The sequence below is a fragment of the Corvus moneduloides genome, chromosome 11 (genome assembly GCF_009650955.1).
Source record: "Corvus moneduloides isolate bCorMon1 chromosome 11, bCorMon1.pri, whole genome shotgun sequence".
Lineage (NCBI taxonomy): Eukaryota > Metazoa > Chordata > Aves > Passeriformes > Corvidae > Corvus > Corvus moneduloides.
The window spans coordinates 15,134,653-15,154,787 of record NC_045486.1 but is presented as its reverse complement, the minus strand read 5'-3'; the positions used below and the strand labels follow the sequence as shown (position 1 = coordinate 15,154,787).

The 20,135-nt window shown below is 43.0% G+C and overlaps 1 protein-coding gene across 2 annotated transcripts in view; it reads left to right on the top strand.

Annotated features, from left to right (window-relative positions):
- The first annotated feature begins 14 nt into the window (after positions 1-14).
- Positions 15-20,135, top strand: part of FANCD2 (FA complementation group D2) — a 36,552-nt gene continuing 16,431 nt past the window's right edge. For both annotated transcript variants that reach the window (XM_032121075.1, XM_032121076.1), the window contains exons 1-25: positions 15-113; positions 1,291-1,380; positions 1,540-1,674; positions 2,273-2,340; positions 3,061-3,164; positions 3,669-3,732; positions 4,517-4,569; positions 5,539-5,617; positions 6,304-6,428; positions 7,787-7,874; positions 8,816-8,920; positions 9,612-9,712; positions 10,204-10,312; positions 10,884-10,919; positions 11,303-11,446; positions 11,712-11,846; positions 12,142-12,273; positions 13,402-13,509; positions 15,384-15,493; positions 16,014-16,074; positions 16,763-16,888; positions 17,692-17,765; positions 17,854-17,994; positions 18,950-19,050; positions 19,355-19,470. In XM_032121075.1, the coding sequence (XP_031976966.1) occupies positions 1,314-1,380; positions 1,540-1,674; positions 2,273-2,340; positions 3,061-3,164; positions 3,669-3,732; positions 4,517-4,569; positions 5,539-5,617; positions 6,304-6,428; positions 7,787-7,874; positions 8,816-8,920; positions 9,612-9,712; positions 10,204-10,312; positions 10,884-10,919; positions 11,303-11,446; positions 11,712-11,846; positions 12,142-12,273; positions 13,402-13,509; positions 15,384-15,493; positions 16,014-16,074; positions 16,763-16,888; positions 17,692-17,765; positions 17,854-17,994; positions 18,950-19,050; positions 19,355-19,470 (2,382 nt within the window). In that variant the 5' untranslated portion in view covers positions 15-113; positions 1,291-1,313. The remainder of the gene's footprint in view (positions 114-1,290; positions 1,381-1,539; positions 1,675-2,272; positions 2,341-3,060; positions 3,165-3,668; positions 3,733-4,516; positions 4,570-5,538; positions 5,618-6,303; positions 6,429-7,786; positions 7,875-8,815; positions 8,921-9,611; positions 9,713-10,203; positions 10,313-10,883; positions 10,920-11,302; positions 11,447-11,711; positions 11,847-12,141; positions 12,274-13,401; positions 13,510-15,383; positions 15,494-16,013; positions 16,075-16,762; positions 16,889-17,691; positions 17,766-17,853; positions 17,995-18,949; positions 19,051-19,354; positions 19,471-20,135) is intronic.

Below are 20,135 nucleotides of genomic sequence, written 5' to 3'. Positions count from 1 at the left end.
TGCCGGCACCGACCCTTCCGCCGCCGGCGGAACGGCGTCAGCGCGCGCCGCTGGCGGGAAACTCGAGCGCGAGTGGCGGGAGCGCCGTGAGGGGACCCGCGGGGCGAGAGACGGTGAGGGGACAGTGGGGTGTCCTGCCCTGCCCGGAGGGACGGGAGGTGGGCTCGGCTCAGCTCAGCTCAGGTGAGGTGCGCTGAGCTGAGCTGAGGTGAAACGGCCGCCTCAGGCGCTGGCCAGCTTTTGGCAGTGGGTGCGATGGAGAGGGGGCTCTCCGGTGGCGGCACAGCCCACCTGGCTGGGCTGTCAGGCTGCGCCTCGCACCCAGAACACAATCACAGCATTGTTAGGGTTGGAAGGGAGCTCTGGAGATCACCCAGTCCAACCCCTCTGTAAACGCAGGGTCACCCAGAGCAGGTGACACAAGAACGCGTCCAGGTGGGTTTGGAATATCTGCAGAGACGGAGACTCCACGCCTTTCCTGGGCAGCAGTTCCAGTGCTCTGCCATCCACAGCCTAAAGTTTTTTCTCATGTTGAGGTGAAACTTCTTGTGTTTTAGTTTTGGCCACTGCTCCTTATCCTGTCACTGGACACCACTGAAGAGAGTCCGGCACCATCCTCTTTCAGAGGCACCTGCCTTTCAGATACTTATACACCTAAAACAGCTGTGAAAGGCTCATTGCACATTTGTTTTTTAACTGTTCCACTTCCATGCTGATACTTAAGTAACTCATTTTACTAGCCTCTGCCAAGATGCACACACATCTTTTTTTAATAACCTTTAAGTTTTAAAGGTGAGTCAAGATTTTTTTTTTCTTTTTAATCGTTGTCACCCCCCGAAAGAGGATGGGTTAGATGGAGGTTTGTGCTGACAGAGCTCATTGGCCTGGTTAGGGACACGAACAGGGTCAGTTAATGTGGTTGGGCTCATGAACACTCAACTGTGAGTCCTTTGTTGCTTTGTCCAGGCATGTGGAGAGGGTCTTGAGTTTAGTTTAGTGGATGCAATCTCATAGTTGCTCACTTTGCCCAGTGTTTGAATAAAAGCCCAAACCTTGTTTTATGAGGAATTGCATTTTAGAAAAAGTGATGTATTGTGCTATTTAAATATGACAAGCTCTAAAATTTCAACCTGCACAGCAGAAAAATGTGGTGTGATACTGGTTACCCAGGCAATCTTTCTTTGAGCACTCTCAGTTTGTGTTGCATTCTCTTTTGCTATTCACTAATACATTCTAGATCTGCTTAAAAAGAGATTAATTAAACACTTGTCTTTTTCCTGCATTTTTTAGGCAACAACAAAGGTTTTGTTACCATGGTTTCAAAAAGGAAATTGTCGAAAGTTGATGCCTCTGAAGAGAGCTGCAAGACAAACTTGCCAAGTAGGTGCTTGGGTATCATCTTACTGGGGTGGAGACCCACTAATAGAGGCAGCAGCTCCCAAGCAGGGACAAGGCCAAAATGGCAGTTTTGATAATGCTGATTGTTAATGACACTGTTGATTTTTTATATATTTGATGTAGCATGTTTTGTTTTCTCAGAAACTAAGAAGTCACGGATTTCTGATAAGGAAAACGCCTCTGCCTTCTGTGGATTGGAGAATGAGGGAGTCTTTGAAGAGCTCCTTAGGACATCAGGAATTGTGCTGAAAGCTGGGGAGGGACAGAATGAAATAGGTATGAGTTTAACACTTGCTCTTTCTGCTTTTAGATCAAAACCTGCAAGGATGGCTGGTACAAAGTACCAGTGTGTTTTACTTGCAGGACAAAAGCGCTTGAGCTAGCTTGTTTCAAAGTTCAAGCAAACCTTCATCTGGCCTCTTATTTATTATATACCTCTTGCTCCTGCTGAATTCAGTGCATCACCTAAACTCATTATACCAGCTCTTTGGGTGTAGACATGCTAAGTCTAAGGGCTTCTGAAAGATTATTGGAGGTATATAGAAAAATATTAGACTGTATCTGTGATTACAGTACTGAATTGCAGAGGCAGGAGCTCTGAAATGGGAAAACAAACATGGCATTGTTGTCTTTCAGCTCAGACAAGGCCATCAGGAACTCCTGTATTCAATATCTTCAGTGCTACTCTCAGCCCTGACTAGAGAAAGCAGAAGGGCTGATTCCACTGAGGCTTTTGCCAACTGGGCTTCTCAGTAGAGCAAATGCAGAAATGTTGGTGGATGGGCTTGAGAGCTTGTACTTGGTGTAGCTGTTGTGATGCTGTATGGACAGACTGTGTCTTGTTCTTTATTTCCTTTCTAAACTTTCTCCTTAGCTGTTGATCAAATGGCTTTCCAGAAGAAGCTCTGCCTGGCCCTGGAGAAGCACCCTACTTACCCAGCTGTAAGTAACTTTGGCAGGAGCCAGCTTTAAAGCTGTTTGCTGAGCAAAAGATGCAAATGCAGCTGCCTGTCCTTGCTAGTCTCATACAAAAGCATGCAACACATCACCTTATCTTGGATTTCTGTGGTCCACATTTTCCAGTTCTCTCAGTATTGCTGTTCCAGCCTTTTAATCTCTCTGTCCTTCTGACTGTGCCCTGTCAAAGTAATTTTCATTGGCAATATTATTCAAAAGACAAAGGCTCTTACAGGAGACAAATCACTTGCATAGCTCTCTGGTGGAAGCTGGATTTGGTTTTGTGTTAGGTGGAGCTGGCACCATTAAAACTGCCATGATGTGGTGCTCCTCTCCTGTCAGCAAGTCCAGGGTGAAAGTCCTGAGGCCAGTGATTTGACTGCAAGTGTTTTTTGGGTGCAGCTCTCGTCACACTAAAGGTTGCTATCTCAGCTGAACAGGAAGAAAGGCAAAGCCCTTTAAAATCAAAATAAAATGCAAGACTCTCGCTTTAGAGTTATTTTGCAGAATAATCAGTGTTTCCTTCTGGAAATGGTCCAGGCTAGCATTCACTTATTATCCAGCTTTCCTTCCATCACAGTTTCTGTTTGCAGTTCCCTGGTTAGCTCTTCCTGGTTCTCGTCACCTGCTTGCAGAATGCATCCTAAAGGACAGCAGTTGACTGGGGTGTCCCTTCAGGGTGGGTAACTTCTTTCTGCTTTGCAGGTTGTGAAGCAGTTCATCAGCGGCCTGGAATCTCACATCAAGGACAGGAACCAGTTCAAGAACTGCCTCTTGCCCTGCACTCCTGTACGGACTGAGGGGTCGAGGTAGAGAAAATGTATTTTGCCTTCCCCTTCAGTCAGAGCTTGTTATGTCCTGGGACATTGACCAGAGTGGAGGGAAAGGCTCCAGCTGATGCACACCAAGGCAGGGTGGCTGGTGTAGTACATTGCTTTTTAATAGCAGTGAGTTTAGTGTTAAGTCACAGAATTTACTGTCTGGCCCACGTTGGACTCCATGGTATTTTAGGGGAAGAACCAAATACTGTGAAAAAAATTTGATTGGGCTGGTGAAGGTCAATTCCTTTTTGAGATTTTTTTTTTCCAGGAGATACAGCTTAACCACAGACTTTCACATTTCTAGTCTTGTAGAGAGTGAGCTGGTTCAGAGCTAAAGTGCAGTTTTAAATCTTTTTGTGTGTGTCTGTGATTACCATGTGTTACCTTAAGTCACTGTGTATAGTTTTTTAAAAAAACAGTCATGAAAAGAGCTACAGCCTGTTCTCCCAACATATTTTTGACACAACTGTGGTGGAATCTTTCATCTTGCAGGAATCTGGTGCACTCGTATTGTGAAAGCCTCATTAAACTGCTTCTTGGGATTAAGATCTTACAGGTATGGGCACCTTAGCTTGCTCTTTACAGTGCTTTTGATTGTAGGGAACGTTTTGCTTATGTAAGTGAAGGATTAATAGAACTGGTTTTGAGGGAGGTGAGGCTGCACCTGGAACAGTGTCCAGTTTGTTGTTTCTGTAGGGACACAAAGATGCTTAGGGCCTGAGACACATGGCAGACAAGCAGAGACAGAGGGAACCGGGTTTGTCCAGTCTTAAGAGAAGATTAAGGGAAATTTCGTGGTCTTCAAATACCTGGTTGCAATGTGTAGGGAACACAGAGCCAGACTCTTCTCAGAGGTGAACAGGGGCAGAATGAGAGCTGATGGCTCAGGTCGACCATGGGAAATTCTGATGAGATATAACCACTTCCACTGTGGAGAATATGTGTGGGTTTTTTAAGTGCTAGAATTGGGCACTGTTTTCAAACTTATCTAAAAGTTGATGCTTTAGTTTCCTCTGTGGTGAAAAGCAACTCAGCTGGGTCTGAGAAAGAGAGGTTCACTGGCCCAGAAGAATTGTACATCCTGCTCATATGCTCTGATTCTGTTGGGTTATGTGGGTAGTTTATACCACCCTCTGAGAAGTGGTTTTCACTTCTTAGGCTATGTGCCTCCTTTCTGGCATTAGGCAAGAGATTTCATACACAGGAAATACTTTTATTGAGCCTTTCAAGTATTTTATTCTCTGTGTATATTTCATCTTTTGTGAAAGGTCAGTTTTGGTGGCAATACCACAGCACAACCAGTAACTCACCCTAACACTGTCTTTTTGCCTTTCTTTCAGCCTGCTGTCATAACACTGTTGTTGGAAAAGATCCCTGAATTCTTTTTTGACATGTGAGTATAAACTGGCTTCTCTCTGCCTTGAAATGAAATTTCTTTTGGACAATCACCAGCTGTTTGACTTTAACTGTTACTTCAAATTTACCTGAATGGCAGTTCGCACTGATGTGGGTTTTTCCTTCATACTTGTGTAAAATAATCTGTGAGGTACCATGACCTTAAATCTGTGGGTGCATAAAGCAGAAGACAAATTTCTAGAAGCTGAAATGCAGACACTGTGCATTGATTGATTGTGCTTTTTGCAGCTACTGACACAAGCTTAGGAATTATTTCAGCAGAGGGACTGAGTGTCTCATCATTTAAAAAAAAGATGGAAGTGGCTGCTTGCAGAGTTTTAGGAGGCTGTGAGATGCAAACAGATCTCCTTTTAAAAGTACAGATTGTGTTCAAACAAGGGAAATTGAAAGAACATCTGTTGGTTTTTAAAAGTATAACATCATAGTTGGAGTGAGACATCTTGAGGTGTAAGGCACACACAACACAGGCAAGACCTGACCACTTCATCTCTTCTTCCTGTGCCTTGGATGCTCACCACAGAGTTAGTGGGTCAAGACAAGGGGCAGAATGAAGCTGAGGCTGTTCCTGCTGCAGTTTTTTTCCACTGCTGGAATACAGGATACAAGTGCTGCACAGGGGTGTAGTCTAAGAAATTGTCTCAGACTGAAATCTTGTTTGAGGAGGCTTTAACACAGACAGTCACAAGGTCTGAACCGTTTTCACCCAAGAATTCTAAAGGATCTTGGATGTAAAAGTGATAAGCTGTTAATTGTGCTGTGAATCCTTTGGGAATTCTGAAAAATGGATGTTGTTACACTTGTCTCCTATCAAACTGTAAGAAGAGTGAAGTTCTTTCTGTGTATTAATGACCAGTTAAGAATGGGGTTAGTTGGTCTTGCTGACCAGCAGCAAAGCTTTTGAGTCTGTAGGTCTGACTAACCTGTGTGTCCTTTTCTGCTGTTTCAGTGTGGGCACCTTTGGAACAAATTTCCCCCGGCTCATTGTCAATCAGTTTAAATGGCTTGACAGGCTCCTTGACAGCCAGGTGGGTACCAGAGGTGCAGTCACATGGATGCTTTTCCCAAACAACTTCTGGAATGCCTCTCAGGTGGGATTAGATGAATTATTGTGCTGATGAGAACTGATGCTATTTTTGTATTGGTGGGCTGAAGGAGAGATTTAATTTTTTTCTGTTTCGTTATGATTGTCTTGAGTGACTTCTGACCTTCTTTTACTATTTTTCTTCTTTCCTTGCTCTAATTAATCTTTTACATAAATTTATATCTGTGCATGTGTATTCACACGGGTGACCCCATTTTAAAGCTGTTGCTAGCAGGAAGTTACAATCCCCTCTTGTTTAATTCTAACAAGATACTGGATACTTGCAAGTGTGTGGGGATGAATTCTCTGTTCCTGCTCTGGTGATTCTTTTCCTTCTTTCCCTAAGTCAGTCAGTCTCTGCGGGTTACTCTCTACTGGAGTACTAAACACTGGGAAGCTTGTTGTGTTTCCCAGTTTCCTCTGCTCACCAAGATCATGATATCCTCCCTGTAAAATACCATTGTTCCACAAAAGTCTATGCTCTGCTTCATGACTTCAGCAGGACAGTGAGTTTGGGACAGTTGGCATAAATCCAGGCAGACGATGTACTGAGGGACCTTAGATGCATAATACTGTTGTTGTGCTGATGGTGAGATCTGTGCATTTCACCAGTGCTCCTCTGGTCTGCAGGATCTGGTCAAGAAGTTAATGCAGATGGTTAGTGTCTCTCCAGTACCAATCCAGCACGATATTATCACCAGTTTACCTGAGATCCTGGAGGATTCCCAGCAAAGTGAGGTTGCCAGAGAGCTCAGGTACAGATGATTTGGTTGGGAGGGTTTGTTTTGTTTTGTTTTTTCCCCCTTGCACTTAGTAGAAAAGGACAAGGTGCGTTAATGAAGGTTGCTCTGGGACTGACTGAAGTATTAGGACAGCCGTGTGTTCCTGTTAACTGCAACATTTGGGGACACCTACCACTGGCTTAGGACATTCCATTTGTGCTGTTATGCTCTTAAAGAGAGCACAGGCAAAAGACATTGCATTTAGACAATGCTCCAAAACTGCTTTTATCTAAATAATTGTTAAACTCTTGACTACCTGCATACAGCACAGGTAGAATCCAGTTAAGTACTCACTACTTATTCTGGATCAGTCTATGATCAGTCACTGGGATATTACTATTGACAACTTCTCCTTTGTCTTGGATTCTGCTGTGGTAAGAATCAACATGGTTTTTATTAATAAAAAAAACCAACCCAAACCACACACAACACAGTAAATGTGTGCAAGAAACAGAACTTTATGGCTATTTTATATACTTTTCTCAAGCATATTTACTGACCCAAACAACTGGGGGACCTAATGCCAAGAGTTATCCTCCCAGGGAGCACTGCCTTAGGCTAGTCCTTACATCTGTCTTCTTTAATAATGTATTCATTTTACTTAGTAATTTGAATAGTCTAAGTGTTTCTAATTCTTATTACTACACAGATGACTTGCATTTATGCTGGTGTTAATTATCTTTTCAAACCTGTGATCACTGTTGCAGATTATTACTGCAAGCAGTGCGTCCCGTTCCTTGTACCCTCTCAAAATGTGACTTCGTTTTCATTCTCAGTTTACTGCCTCAGCTTCTAGATAAAAGAACTCCACGCATTTTTCCTATGCTAATCAAGCTCCTCAGACTTCCGTTTTCTCTCTTCGTGTATTTTGAAAGCTGAGATCCAAACAGTATCAGCGAGGCATACTTATTTCCATATTCTCAATAGCCTCTACCCATGTCTGATGTGGAAAACAACTCATTACTTGTAATGAATTAGGGAGCATAGACAGAGTTACCAGGATGCTGCAGATGAGGTGTTTTTCAACTAACACAATTTAAGTACAACTTCTTGCTAGAGAAAGTTTGTAAGAAATTGAGATCTCAGCCAAGAATGATTACATGAATTTTGGGAAAGTCCATGAGGCTGTTAAAAGACAGGTGCAGCTCTTACATGAGGAGCAATAATTTAGGGAACAAGTTTTCCATAATGCCAGTGGCATATGTTGTTGTCAGTTTCCGAGATTTTTTTTTTGCAGTCACCACAAAAACTACTGGAATCACACAATACACTAAAGATACATTCTTGGTTTTGTTAAGAGGACCATTTGTTTTCTTTTCCCTGTGTATCAGCTGCTTGCTAAAGCAGGGCAGACGGCTGACAGTGCCAATCCTGGATGCCCTTTCTCGTCTGGATCTTGATGCAGAACTTGTGGCTGAGGTGAGAGCTTTTACTGAGCACTTCGGCAGACCCCAGCCCCTGCTTAGCAACACGAGAGCTGGAACTGTTTCTTCATTCCAAGTATTTTGTTAAATCTGACTCCTGTAGGCCTTCAAAAGTCCTGAGCTCCTGAAGTTGGAAAGAGGTCAGAAGCTAAAGCTGGTTTTTGAAACATGTGAGGGGTTCAGTGAAGAGCAGAGAGAAGTTTTCTGAATGCGTACTGTAACAGCCAGAAATTTCAATCACAGCTGTTTTAGCTAATGCAGAAGCACTTTGTCCTGCTGCACTAAATTTTTATTGCCTGTTTTAAACCCGCTTATTATCAATATTTCATCTTTTTGAAGTACGGTGACCAGACTAGATTGTTATATTCTAAGGAAAGGCAGAAGATTGGTGATCAAATAATTAAATAGGTTTTCTCTGCAGAATGCTGATAAAGGAGGAGAGATAATGATGTGCCTTGGCTGCATTGCTGTACTTTTTGGAGTTGGGCTTCTTATGAATAAAATAAAATTGGTTCATTTGAGTGCACTAAATAGTGTTTTTACATAGTCCCAAAATGCTGGTGCTGCATAGCAGGCTGCATGTTGTCCATGCTTTTCCCTTTTGAAAGCCAGTTAAAAAATGATGGAGCCAAGCTCTTCTTGTTGAAGAGGGATAAGGGGCAGTGGCCACAACAGGAGGTTTTGGTTAGACATTTGGAAAAACAAGTTAGGGTCTGCAGCATTGACATAAATTATCTAAGAGGTGGCAGGGACTGGAGATTTCCTCCATCCTTGGGTATCTTCAAGACTCAGCAAAGCCAAGGTGAATCTGATCTAGTACTGACAATATTCCTGCTCTGAGCAGAAGGCTGGACTATAAGGATTCCTTCTCACGAACATAATTGTGTTTCTGTGAAGTGTTGTCTTCCAGCTGATGGAATGTTGCTCTCTCCTCAGGTGCGACAGTCTGCCATGACCATTGTGCCTTCTGTAAAACTGGAAGATTTGCCTGTAGTAGTAAAATTCATCCTCCAAAATGTCAAGGCAGCAGATGCAGTAGAGGTACAGTATCTTTTTCATAATGGGAGCGTGTGTTTTCCACACCAGTGTGTGTTTTAACAGAGGGAAGTTGCTTCACACACAGAGGTGAATGTTTTTAATGTTTTCAAGTAAAATTTTAATGTTGCCAGGGATCAAAGCCAGCCTTGATGAAGTATCAAACACACTTTTTTTTGTATGTTGAGGAAGCCTCAGTCTAAGCCAGGTGAGGTTTGTGATCTGCCCAAACCTTTCAGGGAGACCCTTGTAAAAAAAAGTGTGCCTATCACATGGAAGCCACTCTGTGCTGGTACACTGCAATTCAACAGCAGTCAGATTGATAAACTTGCATGTCCCAGAATTCCTGAGGCTGCCATATATCTTGCTCAGCTGCTAAGCAGAATAAAAACAGTTCACAGCAACGTAAAGCAGATATAGGTGGGAACTTCGCAGAGTAGCTTTAAAAAAATTCTGCTTTCTGTATGCACCTGCAGCATCATGACGCAATGTGAAGAGAAAAGTTTTGCTGGTTCATTTTCTAAGTTAAAAAAAAATTAGATTTGGACATGGTTAAGTACTTGTGAATCTTATAAATATATGAGGTTTTTTGTTTGTAATTTTAAGGTTGTTATGGGAAATTGTTTTATTTTCCTCGGCTTTTTCTGTTCTCCCCTCATTTGTCACAGTGATTTGTGCATGGATTTGTGTTTTACAGGTGATTTCTGATCTTCGTAAGAACTTGGATCTGTCATCGTGTGTTCTGCCCCTGCAGATGCACAGTTCCCAGAAGAAGATTAAAAGCCAAGTCCAGGCCAGGTACTTAAATAGGTTTATCTGATTCTCCAAGGGTAAGACAAGACAAGAGAACTTAAACTCTTCCTCTTCTGGTCTCTCTGGCACCATTGGCTACATACATGAGTCTAATTTATCCTGTGGAAAGGCACAGACACCTTTATTCCTTCCTGCTTGGTACTAATACAATACATTTGTCAGTCCTTGCCCAGCCAGCTTCCCCTGTTGTGGATTTAATTCCTTTTGAGCCAGCTGCATCCATGTCTGCATGGGAATAAGCAACTTCATCTATAATGATGTTGCTACCAGTTCATCTGTTTTAAGTTCCCTCCAGTATGTTTTCCATTGATTCTGCAACCTCTGTTTGCACCCTCTTGTGTCACTCCCTATCCTTGACAGAGCATTCCCTCTGGACAGTGGCTGCTTTAAGTAAGTGGTGTGACTGCTGGGCTGCCTTGTTCCTTCTGTGACAGTATTTGCAGGGACTGAGTCTCCTCCTTTCTGATAATTTACAGTTCTTCCCTGAGCCAAGTAACCACCAGCCAGAATTGTGTGAAGCTACTTTTTGATGTGATCAAGTTAGCTGTGAGATTTCAGAAAGATGTCTCTGAAGCATGGATTAAGGTAAGATACATGCTTCAGTCCTTGTTTCCTTATTTATTTGGGCTCCTTGATTGAGCCTGAGCCTTTCTTGTAATCAAATGTGATATCAAAAGACAAATGTTAGCCCTTCATTTTATTGATACATTTCGTTCAGTGAGAGAGGAAAAATGTATACCCATGTATTGAGACTGAGCTGTGTGAAGCCTTAAGGTGCTTGAAAATGTCCTGCTGGAAATCAATATTGGCTGGTATTGCGCCAAATTTAATTTTAAATTACATTTCAGAGTAAACCATGAGACTGTTTCTTGTTCTCAGTCTTTCATTATTCAGTACCTCAGTTCCTTTCTCAATCCGGATGTTATTTTAGAGTGTCTTCGATCAAACTCAAATTTTAGCTATTTTTTTGAATGCTTTCTGGATTCTCTGTTGTTGGCAAGATCCAGTTTGCTGACTTGGATAGGTATCCTGTTGTAGAGGAGAGAAGTCTGTGAGCAGGGTGTCACAGACTTTTGGTGTCTACCTATTTTGATTTGGTTTTGGAATATAGTATTGTACTGTAGCTTAACAGCTTGCTTGGTTTTTTTTCTCTCAGGCTATTGAGAACAGCACATCTGTGTCTGACCATAAGGTAACACTTCTGCTCTGGGACTGTCCTCTTCTGCTGATGTTCTCAAGGCTTTCTTCGTGGTTGTAGATTAAGAGGTTTTTGTAGTTGGCGCAGAAACTGCCAGTGATGTTTCATGGGTGGTTCTTTTGGTGTTGGACTTGTTCTGAGTATAGCAACCATCCATTTTCTTCGTAACCCTTGCTTCATCCTTCCTAATGTCAAGGGACAGAGTTATCTTGTTTTAATTCTGTCCTGTTGGACTCACAAGGTTTTTCTGCAGTTGTGACTGTTGGGACTTTTTGAGGTCTTTTTTTGTTCTCAGTTTAGACTTCAGGTTTTGACTTGGAGTTATCTGGACTGTTTAATATTTCAACATAATGAATAGTGGTTATTTCCTCTAAAAGGTTCTGGATCTGATAGTTTTGCTGCTAGTCCATTCTACAAACACCAGGAACAGGAAGCAAACTGAGAAGGTCTTGAGGAGCAAAATCCGATTGGGCTGCATGCCAGAGCAGCTGATGCAGAATGCCTTCCAAAACCATTCAACGGTCAGTGCTGATCCTGCTTTGGGGCTCTCTCTTTTCTCTCTCAAAGATCTTGGTCAGATGATGATTTAGCCCTGTGCTGCATTATTTATACCTTTCCAGTTATGTACATGTACTTGTCTTTTCTAATTTTTGGTCCAGATCAGTGTCCCAAGGCACATGTCCTCTGTTGTAACTGTCATGTGGTTTTCTGAAGTTGAGCTTTCCTCAGCACTGGATGTGTTGAAAACAAGCAACAATAATCTCTGTCATGGTGTCTGTATTTCAGGTTATCAAAGACTTCTTCCCTTCCATCCTAGCCCTTGCTCAGGTGTTTCTGCACTCAGCACACCCAGCTGTGGTCTCCTTTGGCAGCTGCATGTACAAACAAGCTTTTGCAGCCTTTGACTCCTACTGCCAGCAGGTACAGTGTGATGGATGGCAGCTGTTTTATTTGCGCTTGCACTTTTTTCTAGGATGTATGTCATGATCCTTTAGGGGACAGGGTTTCAGGCAGTTGGAAGCCTTTGGAGAGAAGTCTGTGCCAAAGAGTAGGGCAAGAAGAAGATGGGGAACAATCACAGCAAGACTGGTAGCAAGGGACTCAAGCACAGAGACTGCTTTGATTATCTATACTTGATTGACTTAGTTCATATGAGCAGAGCAAGGCAGACATTTTCTGTTTTTCACTGTGGTTCCTTCGGTGGCTTTTTCCTTAGGAGGTTGTGACTGCTTTGGTGACTCACGTGTGCAGTGGAAGTGAGACAGAACTGGACATTTCTCTGGATGTGCTCACGGATTTGGTGGTGCTGCACACATCCCTGCTGATGCACTATGCCACCTTTGTGAAGGTATGTTCTGGGTCTATACTAGATTTTGGGTCCTTTACACCACTTTGCCTCAGATCCAGAATACACCAGTACTTCTCCAAAATAGAGGTATTGGAAAAGCTTGTACCTGTAAAGCTTTTCTGTCTGGAGAAATGCAGTGGTCAGAAGTGAAAGGTATCTGTTACCAAAGTGTGAGCTGTAAGATAGGACTGTATGATTTTTTGACAGGGGAAATTAAGATAGACAATTCCTTTTAGCTAGACGATGCTTAAATTGCAGGTGTGGAATGGTGCCTACAATGGAAGGAAAATGATGTCTGTTTACATCAGCTGTTTCAGAAACTTGGCAAAAATCTGCCCCCTTTGTGGACTGCCCATTCTGTCTATTGAAAGACTGATAATACTTTAGCCAGTATTTGAATCCTAAGACAAAATTGCTCACAGAGATGGAAGAAGACATGTCCTAAAATTTAAAAAAAGGAAGTACTTAGTGGGGAGAAAAAAAAATGGACTACTGAGTTCTAAGTCTGATAAGCAGCGTCAGACCTGCCCAGTTGCCTATTTCCAAAAGTATTAAAAGTGGAGATTGAGGGAAGAGCTAAACAGCAAGGCAAGCATGTCACAGTACTTTCATTGAACACTCCCCATCTGTGGTGGGTATGTAGCTTAAGGACAGCTTGTATTTAAGAGTCCTTGAACAGGGTGGGTATGGGTATTCCCACACCTCTCTGATACTTTGGTGCTCCCTGTGATTTAATTGTACACTATGGGAAAACTGTTTACTTTTTGCTGTTTAGCTGGTTGATTGTTAAATGAAAATTGCTTAATTTCTTGCTTGTCAAATACTTTGAATCCTGTGACCAAACCTGTGGTAGAAAATAGACAGCTGTCACTTGTCCTGAGCACTCCTAAAATGCTTATGGTAGCCAAATTGTTCTTCCCATTCAGCCTCTGATAAAATGACCTGCCATAATTAAGGCCAGAGCAACAGTTTGGCATTTATATTTGTTTAATTTGAGTGTAGCTTTTTCATGTGTGTACAAAAAAGGTAAAGTTAATTATCTTCCCTGAGGTTGGCCATTCATGTATTTTTGAGAATATGGAAAGGGATTCTTGATACGTCTGAGCTAGTTTGTGGCTTCTCTTATAGACCATTTTAGACTCTACACAGAAACTGAATCCATGCCAGATCCGGAAGCTTTTCTACATCCTCAGCACTTTAGCATTCAGCCAGAAGCAAGAAGGGAGCTACATTCAGGTAAGCAGAGACACAACAGAAAGTCATTCAGGCTGTGCCTTGGTGCTTTTGCTAGGTTAACTAAATACTGGCCTCATCTATGAACAGTGATTGATGTCAGGACGTCCTTCATCTTAAAATTCTCTTCTCCCCAAGTGGCTGCAAGTCAACTTATTCCCACCCTGATATCAAGGGCTTATCACAGTGACTGTGTGCCTCTCATCTTTCCCAGAAAGGTCCCCTTCTCTTGTGCATCTAAGAAAGGTTAGAGTTGTTAGATGTGTTGTTGGAGGGGTACTGATGGTAGTCCCTAATCTAACCTCCCAGTGAAAGTGGGACTGTCACCAGCATGGTGTGATGTTGATTGTTGCTTTGTCCAGCTGAGCCTTGAAGGCTTGCAAAAGTGTAAATTCAGCAGCCTCCTTGAGTGGCTCCGTTTCTCCATCACTTAGAAGCCTTCAGAAAGCACAGTTCAGTGTCTTCCCTGAGATGTTTGTATTGATTCAGGCACTTAAATTCTGTACACCAGAGACAACAGAGACTCTTGTCAGAGGAACTGAACTTCACAGTGCAGAGGACTCGGCTGGGAAGTAGTAGAATTCACACCTCTCATGCCTATGGTTTAAACATGAGAAGCTGTCAAACCTGGTCTGTCTAAATCCACCTTCTTCTTGCACAGGATACCTTGTGTGACTCAGTTGCAGCATAACAGTGGTGGTACTGGATACCTTTGTCTGGATTTCTGAATCCTTGAGCATAGCAGATAAATATTCAAAGATATTTATTTCACAGCAGAGATGTCTGGGTTGAAAATCTTCCCATTCATAAAGTTCAGCTCTTAGAAATTAGGACTATTTGTCTTTCTTTGAGTCCTTGTGTAGTTTGTAATTGTGGGTATGTTTGCACATGGTAACTTGAGACTGTAAAGGAAAACTGCTCTTCCTCTGATTGGTCTGTGGCATGTAAAACAGCATTTCTCTAGTAATTTTGGGCCTTCCCACTCACCCTGTTAAATTTGAGCTCTTCACTGCCAAAATTCCCAGTTGTATGGCAGGTTTAGCTCCTTTCTGAACTACTTTCCTCAGTGATTTCCCCACCTCCCACCCCAATGTGTGATTTGTGAAAATTGCCTTGGCAACACACAGTGTGACTTTGCAGCCCAGGAGGACTTGCCATCAGGATGTTCTGCCTGTCACCCTCAGAAGTTGTGAAAAGAAGGGGAGGAGTGTCTAGAATTTATTTTGAGCTGACAGTTTGTAACTGTGGAGATCCTGGGTTGGCAATTTGACTCTATCCTCAGTGATGGCAAAGACTTTAGGGGTAGGTCACCAAAGAAATCAGTATCCTGAGAGACAATTTCCTCTTTGCCTTCTCTAAGGGCACTTCTAAACTTCTCAGACATGAGGATCTCTGCAGGTGACTTAGGCATTTGTCCTTGCAGTGCACAGTTTGTCTTTGGACCTTCACCACAAACTGCTCCATCCTTCAGCCTCCTGAAGCTGACAGTGTTTTGAAGTGCACCTCTGCAGCTGCTGTTAGGGTGTGACAGGCTCCAAGACCATCTGCTATTTTTTTAACATACTCTTCTATTAATTATAGGTGAAACCTGGACCGACTACATGTTCTGTGTAGTAGTTAGAGCAAAGTCAAACCAAATCACTTTTCATGCTGTTTACAGCCTTAGTTGGAGCTGTGACCAGTATTTTCATAATAAAGGAAATGTCAGAATCCACAGGGACTCAAATTCATTTCAGAATTTTCATGCAGCAAAGCTGTAATCCCAGTAAACCATCCCTCTGTAGCCCTTGGAGATGACATTGAGTGAAGATGCCAACAGAACTGTGAGTGATGCACACAAGTACCTCTGTGGTGACATGGTCTGTGTCTCTTTCCAGGATGATATGCATATGGTGATCAGGAAATGGCTCTCCAGCACAGTTCCCAACCACAAACAAATGGGGATTATTGGTGCTGTTTCCATGATAGGCAGCGTGGCATTAAAAAGGTGAGAGAAAATGTAGCAAAGATGAATTTAACGTGGCTTTCAGTTCAGGCCTGGAGTGGAACAAAGACAGGAGGGCATTGCCTTTGAGTTCATGCACATCTTGGGCAAATCCAGGAACTTAAAACTCTCTTCTGCATACTGTGGTGTTTGGTATTTCAGCCTGTGCAGTGCTGCTCACCTGCTACTGGTCTCAAAGGCATCCCAAATTCCTTGTTAATGCCTATTTGTGGATGCCTTGACCAGCACGAGCAGGACCTACTGCTTGGAAAAAAATTGCACACTGGTGGGCTGACTACAGATCAGCTTCTGACTCTAGGCTGAATAACCTGAGGTGCTCTATGTATGAATCCAGGGAAATCTAAAAGAGAAGTCTCAAACACCACCAGGTCTTTTCTTAATGTGTTCCAAAGAAATCTTTTTCCTGTGTAATTCTCCAATTTCTGGAGAGAGAGCCTTGTGTGTGTGATGGGTCACCTGCTGAGTCTTGTGCCACAACAGCAAGGTTATCAATTGCTTCCAGGAATGAAGGAGATGGTGCTTCACTGGAGAGACCAGAGCTGAACAGCGAGCGTGATGGGCAGGTGAGTACCAAGAATGGGGCAGTGTGGGAGACAGGGAGGATATGGTCAGCAAGGAGGGGTGACTGGAAATGCAGTCTTATCTGAAGTACTGTGTGGGTCTGGGAGTTAACTTTCCTGAGCCTGGGATTCTTGTACATTGACTGCAGAGCCAAGAGTCTATTAAAAATGGTTTTGGAGAAACAAAGGCACCCCCTGGTTTTGCCTCTGCTAGACCAGGACAAGCAGCACTTCAGCCATTTAGTGGAAGTCTTCTCTCCAGCTGTTATTTCAAATACAAAGAAAGAAGCAGGACAGTCTGCTTCAGTGAGCCAAAGGGTGACCATGGCCATCCTCTCAGCTTTGGTAACTGTGCCTTTCAGGCCATCCAGAGAAAGTATTTCTGCTGTAGAGGATTGGCATAGCAGCCTTTTTCCTTAGTTTCTGTTGAAGAACCTTCTTCTCTGCTGGCACTCTATTTAAGGGTGATCTTGGGCAGACTCTTTTGTGTCATTTCATGGCAGAGGACTCTTAAAGGCCCGTGTTCCTTCTCAGAGCTGTGTCTCTTCAAGAACATTCATCATGGGTTGTCACTCTAGAGATGAAGCTTTGAATATGCCTCACAATAAATTAATGTAAAAAGGACTTAAGGTAAAAGCTTGAGTTGGATCACTTACCTTACCCATTTCTGCACTGTTTTCTCTCCTTTCAGCTGTCTACCCTGCTGGACCTTGTGGGCTTCTGCTGTGAGCAAACACCAGAGATCCGGGCTCTGTACTACGATGAATTTGCCAGTTTGATTGAGAAGCAGAAGGGCAATTTGGACTTGCAGCTCCTGGTACGTTGCAGAGCAGTTTGAACGTAATCACTTACTAGAATTCTTCAGAAAAATTATGTTTTTTCAAACATTGGCAGGATAGAGTCAATTTGAGGATTTCACTCCAGTCTGGAAATTTGTTTTGTTCTGTGAGAGACTGGTCAGATACAAAATCCTCATCCAGCTCTCTTGGCTTTTTCTGATTATGGCAGATTCCTCATTGTGCTTTAACAGCTTCTTTTATGTGAAATTTTACATGACAGTGGGGAAGCCTTTTAAAGGAAATTAAGTGACATTTCAGAGCATGCTGTTCCTATTCATAGACAAAAGTAGAATCTGAAAGAACTTTAAACTTAGTATTGAAATTGGTTTCTGGGTCAGACTACTAAGACTGTCTGATCCCTAAGATCTTGGAAGAGCCACAGTCATTTATGGTAGTAAATAAATAAATGGTATTTATGGTGATAGGAAAAGGTTTGTGAAGGCCACTGGATAGCTCTTTCTTCCTGCTGGGAGCTCCTTTTACATGTGGGCTGCTTTCCTCTTGCAGCCAGCTGCTCTGCCTCTCTGCATCACTCTGGAACTTGTAGTCAAGCCCACATCCAGAGAGCGGGGAAGAAGTTGGTTGTGCACACTTAGCATTGTTTCCTGGCTCTGTCTCTAAAGGCAGCCCTTGGCTATCTTTGCAGGCCATGGGGCTTCATGGCTGTGACTGTTCCAGGATACTTTTGCTTGGCCTTATCTTATGCATCTTCCACTGCTGCTGTTGGAGCTTTCTTCATTGATCCCCTTTGCCGAGCGAGTTTTTTTTCCTTTCTTCGTAGGACGAGTTTGGGAAGAGTTTGGTGGAGGACTTTCCCAGTGACTTCGTGGTAGATCTCAGCCCCACAGTGCACGGGTATGCTAATCACAGCTAAAGCATTGATAGTGTTTCTGTCACTGAGAACTGAGGTTGCCAATAAGACCTTGTCCGTCTTTCCTTGCAGTTCATTCTTGTTCCCAGTGAAGTCCTTGTACAATCTGGATGAAGATCAAAGTCAGGAAGCAATTGCCATCAACCTCTTGCCATTGGTGTCACAGAGTGAGCTTGGCAGGGTCACTGCTGGAGCGAGTCACCAAAGTAAAAGGTACTTTGATACTTACATGTGGGATGACTGCAAAGGTAAAGGAAATGTTTTCATTTGTGCACTTCAGGTGCCTGATAAGGAGCTAGTCAGAGAATTTACCAGTTTCCAGTGTTCTCCTCCTTTTTTTGATGTTAAACATACTCAGATAGATTTAAAGGCATAATCTGGTTGGGAGCTGGCAGTCTGTTCTGGCTTAGGCTGTTTAGGTGATCTTGGGTGAGTCATGCTGGTAGACAGTGCTAAACCCACAAATATGCAGCCAAAAATGAAATATGACTGAAAAATAAGGACATTGTCTTTGGCAAATGGAACAGGAAGCATGTAAGATATACAAAAGTCAAGTAAACAGTATGGCAATCAAAGTTAAAAGGACCATAGGACTCATAGAATTGTTAAGGTTATAAAAGGCTCTCTTTTTTTTATTTGCACCTTCACATTGTTTGTAGTTTATTGTCGTAAGATTTTGTTGACATTTTAGTTGTGCTTTAAAAAGACATTTTAAAATGAGAGAAAATACAGCTAACTTCGCATGCATCTATGGAAAAATGTTGATTTTCCTCACTCAGAATTGGAGCAGTGGCACACTGCAAAACATTGAAGGGGGTTTCTCCACTGCTTATAACTCTGTTGTGCACAATTTCTTACAGATCCTTCTGAACTAGTCAACTTTGGTTTCCACCAGAAATAAATCTGACCCCATTTTTTGTTCATTACAATAATTTTTCTTCCCTTATTTGCTTTTTCAGAAAACTCATAATCACCAGTTATTAGTTTGTGGGAGTTTTTTTCTAACCCACATGGTGCATTTCTGCTCTGTGTTGTTGGGACTTGCAAGAAGCAAAATAGAAGGCATAGGCAAGGTGGCCTGGGGAGGACACAGGACATAATGGAAAAGTGATGGGCATTCTGGAGATACATAAAACATAATACCCACTCCATTTCTTTTTTCTCCCAGGGCAGTGTCACCCATGTGTCTGTCACCCTGTTTCCGGTTGCTGAGGCTCTACACTGCAGAGCAAAACAGTGGAAGTCTGGAGGAGATTGATGCCTTGCTAGGTATGGTAAATGGACTGTCTATAGAGCCTGGCTGCCTGCCTTGTTCCTTTGCCAGATCTGCACAGATTTCCTCTGGCCACAGGAAAGATTGTGCATTTTGTGAAGGAGGCTGAGATGCTCTGTGCCCACAAAGTGGAAGGGAGTCAGGGAGACAGTTGTGCTGTCTGAGGATGGAGTGGCTGATGGGCCTTACTCCAAATAGCCACTGGAACTGCTACAGGCTTTGAAAAGAGACTTGGTCTATGCAAAAGCCAAAGCATGAGTAGCACACAGTCCAACCTATACTTTTCTTGCTCTGTGCCAGGTTGTCCCCTGTACCTGACTGACCTGGAGGTTGAAGGGAAGCTGGAATCTCTGTCCAAGCAAGAACGTGAATTTCTGTGCTCACTCCTGTTCTATGCTCTCAACTGGTTTCGCGAAGTGAGTAGAGCCTTGTCTGCAGGTTCTGGAGTGGAGGGATGAGGGAAGCCTTGGAGAGTAGAGGTTGGTCAGCCAGGAGAGGGGAAGCCAGAGGGGAGAGAATATTCTGGTCTTCTAATGTGGTCTTTGTTACCTAACAGAAAGGTTGTGCTCCACTTCCAGAGAGGCTATAGAATTTCCTTTCTTGGGGATGCTCTGTACTCTCTGTTCTACACCTCTGTGAGCTGACAGAAGGGTAAAATGCAGTACCTTCATGCAGATTTAGACCATGTATTTGCTACATCAATGGTCAGTGGGATTGTTCCCTGCTGGAGTTATTCTGATAACATGAGAAGGGCAGATTTGGTGCAATTCCACATTCCCAGTCCTCCTGCTCTTCTCCCAGGACTGCCTCTTTCCTGGCAGACCTGGGAAGTGCCAAGGGGTCTTCAGAGCCACAGGTATCACAGAACCTGATGTTGTCTGCTAATTCCTCTTTTACAACTAATATTTTATCTATAGGTGTTGTCATGTTGGAGTGAAAGCTCCTCTGGACTCAGGCCTAGAGGGAAGCCAAAGCACAGGGGTTGAATTAAAACCTTTAGATAAGCTGAGATACATGAAGTCATACCAAAGTGAAATAGAAATACAGAGTTTTAACTTTTAGTAGAAATATATGCTAAGTG